The sequence below is a fragment of the Chiloscyllium punctatum genome, chromosome 27 (genome assembly GCF_047496795.1).
Source record: "Chiloscyllium punctatum isolate Juve2018m chromosome 27, sChiPun1.3, whole genome shotgun sequence".
NCBI lineage: Eukaryota > Metazoa > Chordata > Chondrichthyes > Orectolobiformes > Hemiscylliidae > Chiloscyllium > Chiloscyllium punctatum.
Window position 1 is genome coordinate 17,556,988 of NC_092765.1, and position 21,094 is coordinate 17,578,081.

At 39.7% G+C, this 21,094-nt stretch overlaps 1 protein-coding gene across 5 annotated transcripts in view; it reads left to right on the plus strand.

Moving 5' to 3' along the window:
• The window catches only part of cep85 (centrosomal protein 85), an 82,546-nt gene that overhangs the window by 15,928 nt on the left and 45,524 nt on the right, over positions 1-21,094 (plus strand). For 3 of the 5 annotated variants that reach the window (XM_072548217.1, XM_072548221.1, XM_072548218.1), the window contains one exon: positions 17,170-17,319. The exons of the other annotated variants lie outside the window; for them this stretch is intronic. In XM_072548217.1, the coding sequence (XP_072404318.1) occupies positions 17,170-17,319 (150 nt within the window). The remainder of the gene's footprint in view (positions 1-17,169; positions 17,320-21,094) is intronic. 5 annotated transcript variants of the gene reach the window in all.

Sequence of the window (21,094 nt, forward strand, 5' to 3'; positions counted from 1 at the left end):
AACCCAAAGGACTAGCCACACTACCATACATCATGAGCATTTCCGAACTGACAACCAGACTACTGTGACCACTAGGACTCATAGCAGCACACCAACCAACAGCCACTCTCAGACAACAACTCACCAGAACAAAGGACCAGATACCCAGCATGAGCAAAACCAATGTAGTGTACAAAATCCCATGCAAGGACTGCAGAAAACACTACATAGGACAAACAGGAAGACCGCTAATGATCCGCATCCATGAACACACAAGCACGCACACACACACGCACGGGACAACGCTACCATTATAGGGCAAGCCAAACAGAACTCCCTAGAGGCATGGCACTCATCCACAGATTCAATCAATAAGCACATCGACCTGGACCCAATATACCGACCACTGCAGCAGACAGCTGGAACTGACAACCGGAAGCGGCAGATTCAAAACACTCCTAATGCCGGAGGAAAGATCACAGAAGCGCTTCATAGGAGGCTCCCAAGCACTGAGGATGTCACCTAGACAGGGGACGAAACGTTTGCAACACAAATTCCCAGCTCGGCGAACAGAGCCACAACAAGCATCCGAGCTACAAATCTTCTTCCAAACTTTGAAGTTTAGAACAGTGCTTTTTGTTGGCTATGCAATCACATTACAGTCACCATGTTTTAAAAGTTTGTGCTTTAGGAACAATGTCCCAAATTGCATTATAGCAAATTTGCATTAATGCAATGAGCATTAAAACAGAATGACCTGTGGTTGTTACTAACACTATTTGTCTAACACTAAGAAGCCAAAACAATGGTCACTGAGTTCATTTTGTGATGACTTGTATCTGGAATATTTTAAAAATAATTTTAGAGACATTAGGGCATGGAAGTAGGATTAGTTCATTCTACTCCACTATAAGTAAGATCATTACTGATCTGATTGTAGGAGCAACTTCACTTTTCAGCAGCAACCTGCATATCACTGACGCTGGGTAACTAATCTCATTAAAACATCCCTCCCTTGTAAGGAATTTAAGGTGTTCATTTCAGATGTTCTGATTTCAGAACTTTCTCAAAAGACTCTCCTTTTTTTTTTTGTAGATTTTTTTTTTGCCTCAACAACTACCCTTGTCCAGGTAATTCAGTCTATTTCCCTCAATTACATTATGCTGGATTCCCATCACTGCATTTGAACATCTATTCACTAACACCATTTCCGGCTCTCTTGCAGACAGCAAGCTTCACTAAACTGATACTGCTCTTGAGATTTCTCCAAGTTCCAGTATTTCACAGCTGCAAAAAGCATAAACTGCATCTTTTTAAGAGACTCACAAGACCTTAGCTGGAGTATTATCTCTTGTTCTGTATGCTGGATTTCAGGAAAAATGTGAATGCATTGGAGGCGGTGTGAAGTGCCCTTTTAAGGGAAGAATACGAAGACAAGTTTTAAAAACCATGAGGGGTCTGGAGAGAGTAGATGAGGGGCAAACTTGATTTTGCTCATAAATGGATCGACTATTAAATAAAATAATTGAAAACCTTTCACCACAGAAACACATAATGTGGCCACTTTTTCACATGGAGTAGTTAGGATGTGGAATGCATTTTCTGAAAGTGTGAAGGCCATTCAGTGAAAGCATTAGACAATTTATTTCCTGTTCAGGTAATGTGCAGAGTTACAAGTCTAGCGGAACAAATTTCCATCTGCTTTGAGAATGAAATGGAGGTTCCTTTTTTTTTTAATACCAGTTTAATGAAAACCAAAGGAACTGCGGATGATGTAAATCAGAAACTCCTTGAAGAGGGTCGCTTGACCTGAAATGGTTAATGCTGATTTCTTTCCACAGATGCTGCCAGACCTGCTGAGATTTTCCAGCAATTTCTGCTTTTTTGTTTGTTTCATTTGAAGCTTGTGCTGGAGACTAGCACTTCATCCCAAGATGCTGTGCTAAGTCGTGGATTGTTGTGAAACATCACTTTTTAACTTCCCATTTGGGCGACACTACTGGTAGACATCTGTCTAGCACAACCCACTACATCGCATATTCCTATATAAGCCAATGAAAAGGCCTAAGCTAGAATCTTAACCAATCATGGCTAGCGCATGTATGTGCCTTTTGACAGGCTGTCATAATCATTATCTTAACACTAGTTGTCTTGAAATGAGTTTGTTTTGGTTAGCTACATTCCTTTCAGCACCCTTTACTCTTGCTTCTGCTGTATCCTGCTGTCATCAAAACCTTTGTTTCCCATCTTGCTCACTGGCTGTTCCACCCCTGCTCCACTTAGCATCCTACATGAACTCTCCTCTTCCTTCGTGAGCAATAATAATTTCAATTGTAGATTTTAGCAATTTTTAATGATGCCAGTTAGGCTAATTGGTGTATAGTTGCTACCAACTGCATACCTCCTTTCATGAATTAAAACATTGCATTAATTACTTCCCAATCCATTGGGAGTCTTCAAGAATCAAATTTGAGAAGTCTTATAACCAATGTTTTAACTTTGTCCCTCCTATATAATATTTAGTTTTTAGTGTTATAGATCGGGAAGCCCTTATCCAAAAACCTTCAGGTCCACTGATTTTTTTTTTTGGCAAAGGATATTTTTGATTTTTGGGGTCCACTGTAGTCCATTCAGGTTCTTTAAGGAAATTAAAGTATAGCATGGTATTCTTGTTTACCATGCACACATTTCTCCTTTTTTACATGCTAAAGTTTACTACTGTTCAGGGACCAATAAATTGTCCCCACTATTGACCCATTTCCTATTTCGTATTTTTACCTATACTGAATCTGTGTCGTCTTTGAAATTAAACTTCTCTACAGCTCCTGTGTGAATGGCCTCCCAACTAACAAAGCCAATTTATGGATTGATCTTTGTCAATCTCATCTGCACATCAGGGAGCCTTAAACTAAAGGTCATAGGTATGTCACTAATCAGATCAAAGAAAGAAAGACTTAAATTTTTGTGTGTGTGTGTATATATAACCTGAATGCTGTTCTGACCCTTTGGGAAGGTGCACTGATGGTTGGGCCTAACATTCCTGGGGTTGTCACAAGAGATTAAACATTTTATTCTAAAATATGCAAACTCTACTTGTCCATCTGGACTCTGGCTTTGAGTATTGTCCTTTTTTTTAAAAATATTCTATTGTATCTCCATGTTTGCTCTACCATAAATGTTTTTTGCTTTGGACTACATTTACCATGTCTATCATCCTCTCTGCCACTTTGTCAGTGTCCCTCTTTTTGAAATTCTAATCACCTGATGACTTTAAGCTTTTATAATCATCTGTAAGCTTGGAAATCATCCCTAGCATACCAAGATCTGGATCACTAAATCAGTGAATGCCAAATCTCAAAATCAACCCCTGGGAATATCATTATAAATCATACTTCAGACAAAACATTTAGATGCACGTGAGATGGAATGAAATAGATTTTTGATGATAAGGTGCAATGAATTATGTGGAAGTTGATGTGTATGAGAAATAAAAGTGGTATTAAAGAGTTAGCTTATTTTTCAATTGTTAAAGTATTGCTTGCTACAATGGCAGAAAATGACTTTGGTCAAATCTTCTGCAATTCCTGTGACCTGTGTTTAGTACTACCTTTGTGATCAAAACTGAAATCAACTCATTTAATTTACAGCTGACTTTAGTATACATGTCTGTTATTTTTAACCATATGTACAAGAGCAGGGAAGTTTTTCTGTGTGTATATACACACAGCATAACATCTGTATATAATATATACAGACACAGCATAACATCCCTGTTCTTGTGCATACTTTGGGAAGGCTGTGAATGTATTGGAGAAAGAGTATTAAAAAGTTCGAGAATGAATGAGTCACGTTTTTAGTTATGAGAATAGATTCAAGATGCTGAGATTGTCCTCCTTGGAGAAGAGATCATTTAGTAGAGACCTTTTTAGTCTAAGGTCTCGCTAAGGTAGATGAAGTGAAACTATTTTAAGGTTGTTGAAATGATTTTGAGAACTAGAAGGCAGAGTTTTAAAGTCTTTTGTTAAAGGAAGCAATTGTGAGATGGGGATACCTGTTTTTATTTTGGCTTGGAGTGGTCTGGATTTGGAGTGCATTGTCCAGAAATGTGGTGGAGACCCACTCGGTTGAGGTATGCAAAAAGGCATTGGATGATTTAGTTTCTCTTCCATGCAGGGATGTGGAGAAAAGGCACTAAGTGAAGATGACTGTGCCTACACTACAACGTGCAAAATGCCTATCTTCTGTATTGTTAATTCTATGATCCTTTGATCCCTCCTAAGTTTCATTGTGCTACTTCAGGCAAACGTTCTGTGAACTGGAAATAGACAAAGATATTTCAAAAAGGCAGGAGTTGACCAAGTCTTACAACACTGGTTCTATACAAAATGAATCTGGAGAATTAACAGTGGAAATGAACAGATGGCAGATGAACAAGTATTTTCATCAATCTTCACATGAGAGGACAGATAGTATGCTTGAAATGGCTGTAAATCAGAATATGAAAAGGATTGAGGAACTCTTAAATTGCAACCACTAGGGAATGGTCAAATTGTTGGAGTGTGGCTGGCTGGCCTACCAATTATCAACTTCATCATAATAGGTAGAGTTGTCAAATAGAATATCTGGCTGGCATGGATGAGATGGACTGAAGGGTCTGTTTCTGTGCTGCACATTTGTGACTGAAGTCCATGATTCTTTTGGAGTTTGCATCACAAGTGGTTAAGATATTTAACATGCTTAGTCCTTTTGAGTAAAACAATTGGGATGTTATGTTGAGCTTGTACAGGCTGAGGAGGCCTGTTCTGGAGTAGTGTCCAATTCTGGCTGCCCTGTTTAAAGGAAGGATATTAAGTTGGAGGGCGTTCAGATGAGATTTACTGGGATATTGTTGGGATTAAGTGTTTGAGTTATAAGGAAAGGCTGCATCAGTAGGGATTTTTTTTCACTGGCGTGTAGGTGGTAAAGTAATTTATAAAAATCCATGAGCAGTATAGATCAGGTGAATGGCAGGTGTCTTTTCCCTACGGTGGGGAATTTCAAGAGTAGGTAGCATATTTAAGGTGAGAGGGCAAAGTCTTTTGTTTTGAAAGTCAGGGTAGATTATTTCACATGTAGAACGAACTTCCAGAGAAAAACAGGGGATGCGGGTACGGTTTCATGCTTAAAAACGTTAATTTGGATAAGTAGATGAATAAGAAGAAATGTTTGGAGCGATGTGGGTGGGGCTCGTTTAGTTTGGGATTATATTCGGCATGGACTGATTGGACCATAGTCTCTTTCTGTGCTGTACTCTGACTCTCTCATAGTGAGATAATTTGGTGTTGGTTTGAGTCTTCAGAATTCAGTAGATTGAAAAATAACAAAAGTATTTCCCAAAATGGGAACATCACAAAGTGTGAAGCTAAAAGCCAGTTAGTTTAACATCATCCCTGTGGCACATGTTGGAAGCTACTATTAAAATATTCCGGCATGGCACCTGGCTAAGCTCAAGATAATTAGGCAGAATCAACATGGTGTTGAAAGATGCTGGATTTCCATGTGTTTTGGAATGAAACTTGGAAGTTTCAGACAGCACCTGGGATATAGTGTTGCTGGAATGTTAAGGTCAAAAAAGAAGCATTTGCTTTTCACTTATTGTTTGTAATAGTTCAGGTGACCTTTCTTAAAAGCTGTTTTGCTAAATACGAAATGGATTTTAGTATTTTTCATAGATCCATGGAAGGAGCCTAGCAGTAGCTTTTCCAAAGTTAGCTTCTGTTTTGCTACAGACTGGGTGTGGTGCAGTTTAGAAGAGATGTCAAAAGGTCTGGAGCAAAAGCCCCTCATACATTTGTGTGTGCACTAGTATAAGATCTATAACTATATTTAATTAACTGATTAACAACCCAAAAATGGTAGAACAAGTGACATGCTGGACACCGGTGATTTTGGAGGGAACACATCTGTGGTCAGTGTTTTGTAGTCCCTGATTTAAGACTTACCAAAAAAATTCAAGTTTTCAAAACCAGCCAGCTATCGAATCTTCTATTTGGATCTTCCTGTGCTGTTTTTCCTTCTTTCCCTTCCTTTGCCTATTTTTTTAAAGAGTGCTATTCTCCAGGTAGGCTGCAGATGTTAACTTGGTAGTTCTCCCATCTGTTCAATTTCACTCTTCTTCCTTTCTTCACCCCCCCCCCCCCCCCCCCCTGAAAAAAAACATCAGATTGCAGATTGTCAATATACTAAATTCTAACCCGATTGGAGTTTGTTTTTGGTGGGTATAATTTAAACTGATCTGCCTAATTTGAATTTTTGTCTCCAAGCAACCAGCTAATCTAGCTTTCAACCAAGTGTTACATTATTACCTTATTCAGAACACTTGTCGCTGTCAGGTAGTTCTACTAGCTTTTAACTCTGTTAAAGGTACAGGACACACACCTCTTCATAACATTTAGAAAACAGTGATCTTATCACCAGTAGAATTTAACATTCCATTTGAGAGACAGCATCTTGGGTTGAAAACGACTGCTAAATGTAAATAAGGTTAATCCCAAAAGGATGGGGACAGAGTCAGGTGGAACTAATTGGAAAAGGAGTTTATCAAAAGTTGAGGAACAATGGTTTATGATTTACAACAAAAGTACTTCCCAATGAACAAAAAGGATTCTATGAAATAGATAAGCCACAAATGGTTAACAAAGGAAGTTAAAGATTATATACAATTATCTCTTTTAATACAATATGGTGAGGATTGAGAATTCTTTAGAACTAACAAAAGATAACTAAAATATGACAAGGGTGAAAATATTCTAGCAAGTAATATAAAAGCAGAGAGCAAGAGCTTCATTTGAAGAAAGGATCAAAGTGAATATAAGCCCCTTTCGAGAATGAGGCTGAGTAATTAATCTATGATGCAAACAAACTTAAGTGACTTGCTTTTTGGGGAAAATGGGAGGAAAAGTAATTTATTAATGGAGGAATTTGAATTTTAAAGTATAAACCTGTAGATCTTTGCTTAAAAGCAAGATGTACATAGTATCTTTTAAGTGTCCCAAGGTCCTTTTTTTTTAATATAGGGGCTATACATGCCAACTACATGAAATATTAGATCCATGATCAAAACCTTTTTGAGAAAATGTTGGGTTTTAAGGTGCTTTAAAAGGAAAGTGGTTTGGAGAGGAAGCGTTTGAAAACAAGGATGAGAATTAATTCCCTATTTCCTAATTGGCGCATGATGTGGAGGTGCTGGTGTTGGTTGGGGGGGTAGATAGTTAAAAATCACAATACCAGATTATAGTCCAACAGGTTTATTTGTAAGTACAAGCTTTTGGAGCACTGCCCCTTTGTTAGGTAGCTGGTGGGGCAGGATTATAAGGCACAGAATTTATAGTAAAATATCAAGGTTTCAGAGAACTGATTCAACATTTATGAACGAACGGTCATCTAGGTTTGTTCAATACATAACATCAGTTGTATGACACTTTTTTGATCTTTTACTGTAAATTCAGTGTCCTATGAACCTGCCCCACTAACTACCTGACGAAGGAGCAGTGCTCCGAAAACTTGAACTTACAAATAAACTTGTTGGACGATAACCTGGTGTTTATGACTTTTTGTTTTTAACCTACTTAGCCCAATTAGAGATTTAAGTAGTTTTATGGGTGTGTTCTCTTCTAATCTCTACACACCCGTCCTTCTGTCCAGCATGCCTGAGTCAGGTTTGTTTTGAGTCGGTTAATAAGAATATTGGCCAGTTTGATTGTGAACGCCACGGCAGCAGAAGCCGTTCTGCACATCATTGGCCATTTAGCAAGGCAACTATAGTGTCCAGCAGGGATCAGTGGATAATAATTCTGAGTTGTAATTCAGATATAAAGGACCAATTTGTTTTGGAATACTCAGTGTCCCCCACCCACCTAAATCAGCTCATTTTTTAAACTGAGCCTCACTGTTACTGGATGTGTCACATTTACTCAATGGGCCATTGGAGAAATGCTGACTTTAATACTGGGAGCATATTAGTGATTTTACCCTTTTTTTTTCTCATTGAAGATATTTTGGCTAGTTCTAGTCTTCTTTAGTAAAGAGAGATTTCTGAATTGTAATTGCTTTGTTTGCTGATCCAAAGATCAAATTAACATTGTTCACAAAATTATTTAGGGAACTATGATGCCATAATAGTGTGCTGTTCATTTCTGCAGAATAACACCACTTTTGGAATTTGAGGTTTTAATTCTGGGCAAGCAGTTTGCAATGATCGTGCTCTTTTTAACTAATTCCTCCTACAAAGAATACACCTACCTTTTTTTATTTTTGGACTATTGACTAAAGATTCTGCTTTAAAGCAATGACCACAAAAAATGTCTACAGTTTTAAAAGTCATTTTTACATCGCGTAACTCTTTTCCTGGAACAGTGAGCAACAGCAGACACCATGGAGTCAATGGGTTCTAAACCAATGGAGAGCAGCTTGACAACACTTTGTTTGGCTCCTGACCAGGTGATTATGGCTTGTATGGGAGCAGTGCAGCAGAGAACCACCTAGCCTGCAAAGAGAAAGCATTGAAAAATCTATCTTGTGTATGGAGGTACTGGGCAATCTCCAGTAACAGCAAGCTATCTTTCATTTGCCTTTCCCTGAAAATCTGCACTTTGTAGGAGAGTGAATTCTCAACCAGTGAATGAAAGAGCAACCATGTCAACAGCAAGGAAGTAAAAAGAAGTTAAGGGAAGCGGTAGTCTGTGGTTTTCTTGCAATAATTCCTAGTATTGATCCAGAAACTCTGGCAATGTTTTGGGGACCTGGGTTAGAATTCCACCATGGCAGGTGGTTGAATTTACTAAAATTCTGCAATTAAAAGTTTAATTGTTGATTTGTCAGGAAAAATCATCTTGCTCAGTGATGACCCTTTGCCAATGAAACTGCCATCCTTACCTCATCCACAGCAATGCCATTGAGACTTAACTGACCTTTGGGCAATGAGTGGCTGGAAGCATCATTTTTTTTCTTTTTGCTTACTTCTATTTCTTTTACTCACTGATTTGAGATGTGGTTATTATAGGTGAAACACCATATTTACATGCAATTCTGTGAAACCTGTCTTTCCCTCTAACTTCCTGAGTTCAATGAGCAGGCACAGTGGTTAGCACTGCTGTCTCAGCGCCAGAGACCAGCGTTAAATTCCTGCCTCAGGCAGACTGTCTGTGGGGAGTTTGGACATTCTCCCTATGTCTGCGTGGGTTTCCTCCGGGTGCTCTGGTTTCCTCCCACAGTCCAAAAAATGTGCAGGTTAGGTGAATTGGCCATGCTAAATAGCCCATAGTGTTAGGTGAAGGGGTAAATGTAGGGGAATGGGTCTGGGTCTGGGTGGGCTGCAGGTCAGTGTGGACTTGTCGGGCCGAAGGGCTTGTTTCCATACTGTAAGTAATCTAATCTAGTGTCCTTGTGATGTAAAGTACCCTTACAGTTCTTAAATTGGCTTGTTGTCACACAGATCTAAAATCCTATTCAGAAGCGCTTGATGGTAAAGAGACTTGTACTACCCTGATTACAGCTGGCCACATGGAGACTGAGGTTGTTTTTTTTTGTGTCTCAACCCATGGTTCCTGCTTTTTGTGTTGATATTTTCTGTAGAGTGTCATCCGCTCTTATTCAAGTGGGCCCTTGAAATACTGTCCTTTGGGTCATCCCCAACTATAGTGGCTTAACTGTTGTTTACTATACCGGTAACGTGCGCGCGCACACAGCAGCAGTTTGAAACAATGTAATTAGCATAATTCAATTACTCCATGTTAATGAGTTTCTGCCTCAGGAAAACGTTAAAACTTCATGATTTCCCTAATAATAATTGAGCCAGCCTGAGGAGCTGGGCTGCTTCTAGGCTCCGAAAAGCATAGTAGTAGTAGAGTCATAGATGTACAACATGGCAACGGACAATTCGGTCCAACCTGTCCATGCTAACTAGATATCCCAACCCAATCTAGGCCCACCTGCCAGCACCTGGCCCATATCCCTCCAAACCCTTCCTATTCATACACCTATCCAAATGTCTCTTAAATGTTGCAATTGTACCTGCCTCCTCCATATCTGCTGGCAGCTCATTCCATACACGTACCACCCTCTGTGTGGAAAAGGTTGCCCCTTAGATCTCTCTTATATTCTTCCCCTCTCACCTTTAAACCTGGGCCCTCTAGTTCTGGATTTGCTGACCCCCAGGGAAAAGACTTTGTCTATTTATCCTATCCATGCTCTTCATAATTTTGTGACTTCTATAAGGTCACCCCCAGCCTCTGCTCCAGGGAAAACAGCCTCAGCCAGTTCAGACTCTTCCCTGTAGCTCAGATCCTCCAACCCTGGCAACATCCTTGTAAATCTTTTCTGAACCCTTTCAAGTTTCACATCTTTCCAATAGGAAGGAGGCCAGAATTGCATGCAATATTCCAACAGTGGCCTAACCAATGTCCTGTACAGCTGCAACATGACCTTCCAACTCCTGTACTCAATACTCTGACCAATAAAGGAAAGCATACCAAACGCTGCCTTCACTATCTTATCTACCTGTGACTCAACGAGCTATGAACCTGTACTCCAAGGTCTCTTTGTTCAGCAACACTCCCTAGGACCTCAACATTAAGTGTATAAATCCTGCTAAGATTTGCTTTCCCAAAATGCAGCACCTCTCATTTATCTGAATTAAACCCCATCTGCCACTTCTCAGCCCATTGGCCCATCTGGTCCAGATCCTGTTGTAATCGGAGGTAACCCTCTTTGCTGTGCACTACACCTCCAATTTTGGTGTCATCTGCAAACTTACTAACTGTACCTCTTGTGCTCGCATCCAAATCATTTATGTAAATGACAAAAAGTAGTGAACCCAGCACTGATCCTTGTGGCACTTCACTGGTCACAGGCCTCCAGTCTGAAAAACAACCCTCCACCACCACCACCACCACCCTCTGACTTCTAGCTTTGAGCCAGTTCTGTATCCAAATGGCTAGTTCTCCCTGTATTCCGTGAGATCTAACCTTGCTCATCAGTCTCCCATGGGGAACCTTGTCAAACACCTCACTGAAGTCCATATAGATCACATCTACTGCTCAGCCCTCATCAATCCTCTTTGTTACTTCTTCAAAAAGCTCAATCAAGTTTGTGAGACATGATTTCCCACGCACAAAGCCATGTTGACTATCCCGAATCAGTCCTTGCCTTTCCAAATACATGTACATCTTGTCCCTCAGGATTCCCTCCAACAACTTGCCCACCACTGAGGTCAGGCTCACTGGTCTATAGTTCCCTGGCTTGTCCTTACCACCCTTCTTAAACAGTGGCACCACGTTTGCCAACCTCCAGTCTTCCAGCACTTCACCTGTGACTATCGATTGATACAAATGTCTCAGCAAGAAGTCCAGCAATCGCTTCTCTAGCTTCCCACAGAGTTCTCGGGTACACCTGATCAGGTCCTGGGGATTTATTCACCTTAACCGTTTCAAGATATCCAGCACTTCCTCCCTCCTCTAATATGGACATTTTGCAAGCTGTCACCATCTATTTCCCTACAGTCTATATCTTCCATATCCTTTTCCACAGTAAATACTGATGCAAAATATTCATTTAGTATCTCTCCCATTTTCTGTGGCTCCACACAAAGGCCACCTTGCTGATCTTTGAGGGGTTTTATTCTCTCCCTAGTTACCCTTTTGTCCTTAATATATTTGTAAAAATGCTTTGGATTCTCCTTAATTCTATTTGCTAAAGCTATCTCATGAGCCCGTTTTGCCCTCCTGATTTCCCTCTTAAGTATACGCCTACTTCCTTTTATATTCTTCTTAGGATTCACTCGATCTATCCTGTCTATACCTGGCATATGCTTCCTTCTTTTTCTTAACCAAACCCTCCATTTCTTTTAATCATCCAGCATTCCCTTTCACCCTGACAGGAATATACTTTCTCTGGATTCTTGTTATCTCATTTCTGAAAACTTCCCATATTCCAGCTGTCTTTCTTAGCTGCAAATATCTGCCTCCAATCAGCTTTTGAAAGTTCTTGCCTAATACCATCAAAATTGGCCTTTTCTCCACTTTAGAACTTCAACTTTTAGATCTGGTCTATCCTTTTTCCATCAGTATTTTAAAACTAATAGAATTATGATCACTGGCCCCAAAATGCTCCCCCACTGACACCTCAGTCACCTGCCCTGCCTTATTTCCCAAGAGCAGGTCAAGGTTTGCACCTTCTCTAGTAGGTACATCCACATACTGAATCAGAAAATTGTCTTGTACACACTTAAGAAATTCCTCTCCATCTAAACCTTTTAACACTATGGCAGTTCCAGTCGGTGTTTGGAAAGTTAAAATCTCCTACCATAACTACCCTATTCTTACAGATAGCTGAGATCTCCTTCCAAGTTTGTTTCTCAATTTCCCTCTGACTACTGGGGGAGTCTATAATACAATCCCAATAAGGTGACCATCCCTTTCTTATTTCTCAGTTCCACCCAAATAACGTCCCTGGATGTATTTCAGGGAATAGCCTCCCTCGGCATAGCTGTAATGCTATCCCTTATCAAAATTGCCACTCCCCCTCCTCTCTTGCCTCCCTTTCTGTCCTTCCTGTAGCATTTGTATCCTGGAACATTCAGCTGCCAGCCCTGCCCATCCCTGAGCCATGTTTCTGTAATTGCTATGATATCCCAGTCCAGTGTTCCTAACCACGACCTGAGTTGATCTGCCTTCCCTGCTAGGCCCCTTGCATTGAAATAAATGCAGTTTAATTTTAGTCTTGCCTTGTCTGACTGTTTGTTTGACTCACTACTTCTGTTCTCAGCTGTACCTGTCTCAGATTGATCGCTTTCCTCATATCGCCCTGGGTTTCTCCCCACCTTTTTACTAGTTTAAATCCACCAAGCAATTCTAGCAAATTTCCCTGCCAGTAATTAGTCCCCTTCCAATTTAGGTGTAATCCGTCCTTCTTGTACAGGTCACTTCTACCCCAAAATAGATTCCAATGATCCAAAATTGTGAATCCTTCTCCCATACACCAGCTCCTCAGCCATGCATTCATCTGCTCTATCCTCCTATTCCTGCCCTCACTAGCTCGTAGCACTGGGAGTAATCCAGATATTACTACCCTTGAGGACCTCCTTTTTACATTTCTGCCTAACTCTCTGTAATCTCCCTTCAGAGTCTCAACCTTTTCCCTTCCAATGTTGTTGGTTCCAATGTGGACAATGCTGGCTCCTCTTCCCCCGTGAGAACATTTTGCACCCATCCTTGATGCTGGCGCTAGGGAAACAACACACCATTCTGCTTTTTCTCTGCTGGCCACAGAAACGTCTGTCTGTACCTCTGACTACAGAATCGCCTAACATAATTGATCTCTTGGAAGCCAACCATACCCCTCATTGTATTAGAGCCAGTCTCAATACCAGAAACTTGGCTGTTCGTGCTACATTCTCCTGAGAACCCATCACCCTACAGTTTCCAAAACAGCATACCTGTTTGAAATGGGTATACTCACAAAAGACTTCGGCACTAGCTGCCTACCTCTCTTACCCTTCCTGGAGTTAACCCATCTATGTGATGGTATCTGAGACTTTTCCCCCTTCCTATAACTGCCATCCATCACATACTGTTCCTGTTGCAAATTCCTCATTGCTTCTAGCTGTCTATCCAACCAATCCACTTGATCTTAGATTCGCAACCAACAGCATTTATGGTAGATATAATCCACAGTAACCCTTAAACTCTCCTTAAACGCCCATATCACTGCAAAGGCCATTTTTGCTCCTTCGCAATCTATAGACCCAGAAAATAACACTGTCTTATTCCTCTACAAACACTGCCCCAGGTTAAGTTAATAGCTGTGGCTTATATTTTAAGTTTAGTCAAGAGACTTATCTCCAAAAACATGTATAAATCAAGAAAGAATCCACAATACTCACTACTGCAGCCTTTCTCTTGGACTGACTTAAAACAACAATTAACTTATCTGATTCTGTGCTGTGAACTTCACCCAACAGTTCCTCCAAGATTTAGTTATGAATTTCACTGTTTGTTAGTTTTCCCAGATGCACTCCGATGTCCAGCGATACACTACACTAATTCAAACAGCAATTTCTCTCTCTCTCTTTTTTTATTTCTTCCCCCTTCCCTCGTTTCCCTCTTCTCCCTCTCCCTCCGCCGCCTCTTCTTCTCCTCCCCCCCCTCCCCTTTTTAAACAGCTGTTGTTTTGCCTTTTGTTTTCCAAAGTTCCAAAATAATGCAATAGTATATAAAACATTCATTGTCCCTCCTAGAATTCAAAGAAATCTCCTCCAACACCTAAAATACCTCACGGAACATCCATAAATTGTTCCCGTCCTCCATCTTGGATTACCCAGAATCCTCATAGTAGTTGTTATCCTTTTCACTACCTCCAAGATCTTGCCAATAAATAAGAAAAAAGCAGCTTAGGTCCTGTGGGTTCTGACTGTGATTGAATTCTTTCTATTATTTATTTTCTCTCTGCTTAGTGTCCATTCTTTTTGTTTTAAGACAACAGTAGTTGTGGAGGGGTCTTTTTGTGACTGGAGGTCTGTGACCAGTTGTGTTTTGCAAGGATTAACTGGGACCTCTGTAATACGTTAAATGATTTGGATGAAAAAAAGAGGTGGTCTCACTTGTAAGTTTGCAGGTTACATAAATTGGTGAAGCTGTGGATAATAAGGAAGGTTATCAAAAGATGGAGCAGAATTTAGATGAATCAGAAAGTTGGGTGGAGCAATGGCAAACTGAGTTCAATCTGGACAGGTGTGAGGTGGTGTGTTTTGGGAGGTCAACTGCAAGAGAAGAGTATCCAGTAAATGTTTGGAACATTGATTATATAGAGGGATCTGTGGGTGCAAGATCGTAGCTCTCTGAAATTGGCAACACAAGTGGCTAAAATAGTAAAGACACTTGGTATGCTTCCTTCCACTGTTTGGAGCATAGAGTATAAAAATTGGCAAATTGTTTGTAGCTGCATAAGACTTTAGTATCGAAGTATTGTCTGCAGTATTCTAGTCACTACATGACAGGAAGGTTGTGGAGACTTGAGAGGGCATAAAGGCAGTTTCAGGTTGTTCCTTGGATTGGAGTGTATTAGCTATAAGGAGAGATTAGCGAAATAATACACATTTGTCCAAATTGTCAGAGACTGAAGGGCAACCTGATAGAAATATAGGAAATTGAGAAGCGTCGATAGTCTGTTTCTTTCCAAGGTTGGAAATGCTAAATACTAGGGGCACTAGTTTGAGGTGAAAGTTTCTCTCTTTTTTTTTTAAAGAATGGTAGGTGTTGAGAATATGTTGCCAGTTGAGGTGGTAGAGGAATAAACAATTGCAGTGTTTAAAAGATATTTAGACCTGTGAACAGGGAGGGAATAAAGTGATAGACTGTATAGGCAGATGGGATTAGTTTCAAGTGACATCTTGGTCAGCAAGGACATGGCCGAAGCCCTATTTCTGTGCTGTGCTGTACTGCTCTGTATTCTATTTTACGAAGGGATAGAGTTAAGTTGAGGTTATAATTTGCTAACCAGGATGTCATTCTAAACTAATCCCATCTGCCTACACCGTCTGTATCACTTTATTCCCTCAAGTTGAGTTATAATTTCAGTTACATCACACTGTAAAGTTTTTTTTTAGTATGCTATCAATTGTCCTCCACAACCACCTGATGAAGGCACAGTGCTCCAAAAGCTAGTGCTTTCAATTAAATCTGTTGGACGGTGTTGTGATTTTTAACTTTGTACACCCCAGTCCAACACCAGCATCTCCAAATCATGACTGAATTATGTGCTGAATTAGTGTTTCTCAGTCAGCATCTGATCTGATGGCTAACTAAAATTTTTTGGCAAGTATTCTGTTTCTGACTTGCTGACTCGTGACCTTTCCAGAAAGTGCAGTTGTATGTGTGGGAAGTGTAGGATTCAACAGATGCTCTCCATTTTGAATAGCCCAGACTTACACTTGACAAATGCATAGTTGCTTGACGTCGTAAACATTGATACCAGCTTAAATGCTAAGTGTCCTCTGTGTCTTAAACCCAAACTCAAACATCTTACTGTGTAATGTTTTCACTTGCTATTGTTGTCCTTTTGAGGTTCACAACTTATGCTATTGGTTTGTTTTATTAGAAATTGTGTTGTGATAGGCCTTAAAATGTTGTCTATGTGAGGAACCTTCAAACTGAAAAGTAATCCATACTGCTTAATGTCTTATATGCTCCATGTGAGTGAATTAAATGAACAGTCATACTGTATACCAATCTATTTGCATTAGAAATATTTTTGTAAGTGAACAAAGTAGTTGAGTTCAGCAGTCAAGCTATCCCAGTAGAAAAACAGGCCTGAAGGCAACAGGGATCAGAGAATCCAAACCCACACGTGCAAGGCCCAATATTGCACTTAATATATTCCACGCAGAGTAGTGCTTTGCAAGTTTGGTAGACCAAACAACATGCCTTCTCAGGGTTCACTACTTTTAATGCCAGTGTGAATTAGGAATTGAGTCATCTAGGCTCAAAGGTAGCTTGTTTTTTTGTCCATGGCAGCTGCCTGACTCTGATCTCTTTCAGTGAATTTGGGATATTCTCTAAACTCAATTACATGCCTGCATTTTCAAGTGTTAACAAATTGTTTAATGAGGAGGTTCACAACATTTTTTAAAAGATTGTAAAATTTCTGAACTCTACCATGCTCCATCTGCCCTTCCAAAAACTGTCAAAATGATTTATCTAATCAAATTATTGTACAACTTTAAAATTTTAGATTTTTAAAATTTTTAGTCAAATTTAAAACTTATTGCTGCACAACACCACCTTTTTTTTTAAATTTTTGAGGTGTCGTCATTGTAAGCCATGTCCACAACCACTCCTCAGTTTTCAATTGAATTAACCTATAATGCTGGGCCTCTGTGCAACTCGCACTTGGATAGCTTCCTCCACCCCCCCCCCACAATAATGCAGCCAAAGCTGTTTGCCATCAGGGTTGTAAGCAGGTTTGTGTGCAACCATCTCATTTCATCTAAAATTCCAAACCTTTCAATCTTAACCCATTAAAGAAAATTTCTAAAGTGCTTTAATACTGTTGTTACTAATGTTGCATACAGGTCAACTGCATAATTGACAGTGGAATCAAAATGCAATGCAAATGAGGTAGGCAAGTAATGTTTTAAAATCCTTTCACTTTCCACAGATTCTGATGTAAAAAGAGGAATTTATTGTGAAATAGAGTGGCAAACACCAGTACTTACAGAAAAATTTCAACGCAGGACAGAAAGGCGGCCCAGTACAGCAGACAGTGGGGACACTGCATTAGGAACATCTTGTTCTGATAGCACAGAAGGTGAGTTAAACAGAAATTTTGTGATTTGGGGAACAGATATGAAGGTAAAGTGCAGCCTCCCAAAAAAAAATTGCTTTCTGGTCTTAGGCTGCATTGCACACGTTTCAGGCTACTTATTTGGCAGCAGTAAAGCACAGTTTCTCTGAACTGAACCATTGAAAGTCTCAGAATTACTCCTGGTTAGCGTCCAGGCAGTTGGTCTTGTCATACGATAGACTCTGGAACAGGAAAAGAGCAAAAAAGATTTATAATGTCAGTAAGTAACACTGTTTCTTTCAAAGTATGCATTTGTGTTGAGTGAGGACTGGATTGATATTGGCTATGATGCCTTTGTCAGATTTTGTTTTAACTAATGTTCACTGTTTAGGATCATTGCAGTATTTCTTATGTAATGTACCAGTCGGCAGTTAAATCAAGATAATGCCTTGAGGTAAAGCAGGAAGCTAACAATAAAAAATTATATGGCATGCAATTATCTCTCTCTCGTGCTTGTAATGCCAAGCTTTATGAAGTTGTAAACCTTTAGTAAATAGCTTTGTTGGTTATCCTGCTATCTGTGGTTTTTGTTTTTTTTGGTTTCAACTCCATTCTGCACAACTTTGACTGACACAGTAATGATGGTGTGTATCACATACCATATGTACTCTGCACAAATTCACTAAAGCTGCATAGACTACACCTTCCAAACCAATGATTCTGGGATTAGGGCTGTAAATCTAACTAAAGGAAATCCATGATGGTATGAAGTGAGCTGCCTATGATTTAAGTTGGGGAATTTTACAAAGAGGTGACAGTGAATAGTCAATGGCAAAAATTAAGGTTTGCATGGAGGAATTGCAACAATTGTACTTTGTTATTGAGTGCAGAAATAAAAGTCTCTCGGTGACCAGACTGTGGTGAATAAGGGAAACTAGTATAACAAAGGAAAGACATCTAAGTTGGCCCAAAATAAAAGCAGCAGATCTGAGGGCTGGGAGCAGTTTTGATTTCAGCAAAAGAGGGTAAGGGGCAAATAGCATATGGGAGTAAGCTTGTGATAAACATGCAAACTGATTGTAAAAGCTTCTATAGGTATATGAGGAGGAAAAAGATTAGTGAAGATGAAATGTGTAGTTCCTTCATCAGAAACTTTTTTTAAATTGGGGAACAAAGATGGCAAATCAGTTAAATATATATATTTTCATCCTGCCTTCATGAAGGGCAACAGGGATATTTCCCAAAAATGTTGGTGACTATCTGTCCATCAGACAGTTCAGAACTGAAGGAAATCAGTCTTGGTTAGGAGATGGTTTTAGGAAATTGCGAGTTAAATTTAAATTTCCAGGGTCTGATGTTTAATCTACATCCTAAAGTACTTAGGAAGTGATCCTAGAAATAATGGATGCATAGGTGATCATATGTCAAGATTTCATAGACTCTTGAACAGTTCTTATGGCATTGGAGAGTAACTAATGAAGCCTCATTACTTCCTTTTTAATTTAAGAAACAATAAGAAAATAGAATTTACAGTTAGCCTGGTATTGGTAGTGGGGAAAATACTAGAGTCCCTGAGAGAGATTTAATAGCAGAGCACTTGACAAACAGTGGCAGGACGGATAGCATGGATTTACAAAAGGAATCCTGCTTGATGAATCTACTTGCATTTCCCAAATGTAACTAAGAGTTGATTTAAAGGAAAGCCAGTAGATGTGGTACCTCCAGGGTTAGTGCTTGGACCTTTTACTACTCTCCATACATATTAAAATTATAGATGAGACAAAGTTGAGTGACTGTGACAAGGGTGTAGAGACACTTCAGTGATTTGGGAAAATTTGAGTGTCTGCACAAAATTGAGTGTAATGTGAAGAAATGTGAGGTTGTCACTTTTTAGTAGCAAAAACAGGAAGACAGATTATGTTGCCACAGATTGGGAAAGGGCAAAGTTCATTGAGGCTTGGTTGTCCTTGTGCACCAATTGCTGAATGCATGCAGATACAGCAAGCTGAAGGCAAAAAGTGTATGAAAACAAAACTCTTGCTAGTGATCTAACATGCAAAGAATGCAAATGCTGCAATTGTACAGTCTCAGTAAGACCACAACTGGAGAACTGTGCAGTTTTGGTCTCCTTTATTTTAAGGAAGGATGCTCTGGAGGGAGTGCAGTAAAGGTTTGCTACACTGATTCCTAGGATAGCATGAAGAGAGACTGAAATCAATTGATTGTGTTCATTTGAGCTTAGAATGAGAAGTGATTTGCATAGAAACCTATTAAATACTAATAGGGCCAAACCAAATAAGTGCAGAAAGAATGATTTTGACCAGGGATTGTAGTTTAATGATCTGGAATAAGCCATTTTGGATTGAGGTGAGGAATTTCCTCACCCAGAATGTAAGCCTATATCATTCTTTGCCACAGAAAGGGGTTGGGGCAAAAACAGTGAGTGTTTTCAAGGAGTTAAATATAGTTATTCGGATTAAAGAGACCAAATAGTATGGGGCAAAAGTAGGAACATGATCGCGTTGAATGGTGGAGTAGGCTTGAAGGGTTTAATGGCTTACTTGTATTTTGTGTTTCTATGTAAAAAATCCTGGAGCTCCCTCTTTAACAGCATTGTGGGTGTATACCTACACTAAATGTATTGCAGTGACTCAGGCTAGTATTACCATAACTCAGGCACTGAAAATACAATCCTTTTTATGGCTGTTTCAAATGATGTACCAAATTTGGTGCACTTGAATGGTTGGCTGATGCCTGGAGTCATTCCCTCAGTGATTCAGGGATCCTTGCTCAGAAGACTTTTGCTTCAATCTTTCCTGATATTGTTAAGGAAGTGACAACAGGAATGCCACTATCTGATACAGACAGCTTGGAAAGACTGATTCTTAATGCAATATGTGTCTGCATATTAACTTTGAATCAGGTACCAAAGCTCCCAAATCCTTCTGTACCTCCATTCAGCAGCAGCCATAGGTTTAAGGTGAGGGGAAAGATTTAAAAGGGACCAAGGGGCAACTTTCTTATGCAGAGCGTGGTGCATGGAATGAAGTGGTGGAATTAAAAGGCATCTGGATGGAAATATGAATAAGCAGGGTTTGGAGGGATATGGGCCAAATGCTGGCAAATGGAACTAAATTAATTTAGGATATCTGGTCAGCGTGGACGAGTTGGGCCGAAGCCTCTGTTTCCAATCTCTACAGCTCTATGACTGTAATTTCACTCCATCTTAAATAATCGGCTGCTTTTCTACACCTTTTACCAAAGAGGGCAAGTTCAGTTTCCTATCTTAAACATATTTGCCAAAGCTTTCATAAACAAATTTGAGTATAATGTTTACAACCTACTCTCCAATGAATCTTTGAATCAGCAATTATGTTACTTATGTAGGTTATAAATAATTGAGGCCCTTGCATGATTGTGATTCACCACTCGTGATTCATCCTGCTGCTCTGGAAGTGACCCATTTGTGTACATCTTTTACCCCCCAGTAACCAACCAATCTTCTATGCATATTAATATGTTGCCTTTATACAACTGTAAAACATTAAAATTTGGAGCAGAATTAGGCCATTCAGCCCATCAAGCCTGCTCCACATTTTGATCACTGCTGGCATGTTTCTAAACCCCATGTCCTGTAAACCTTGTATCCCCTTATTAATCAAAAACTTATATATTTCTGTCTTAAATATGTTTAATGACTTGTCCTCCACAGCATACTGTGGTAATGAGTTCCACAAATGCACTGTTCTCCTCCTCCTCTCTGTTCGTTCTAAAGGGTCAGCCCTTCACTCTGAGCCTG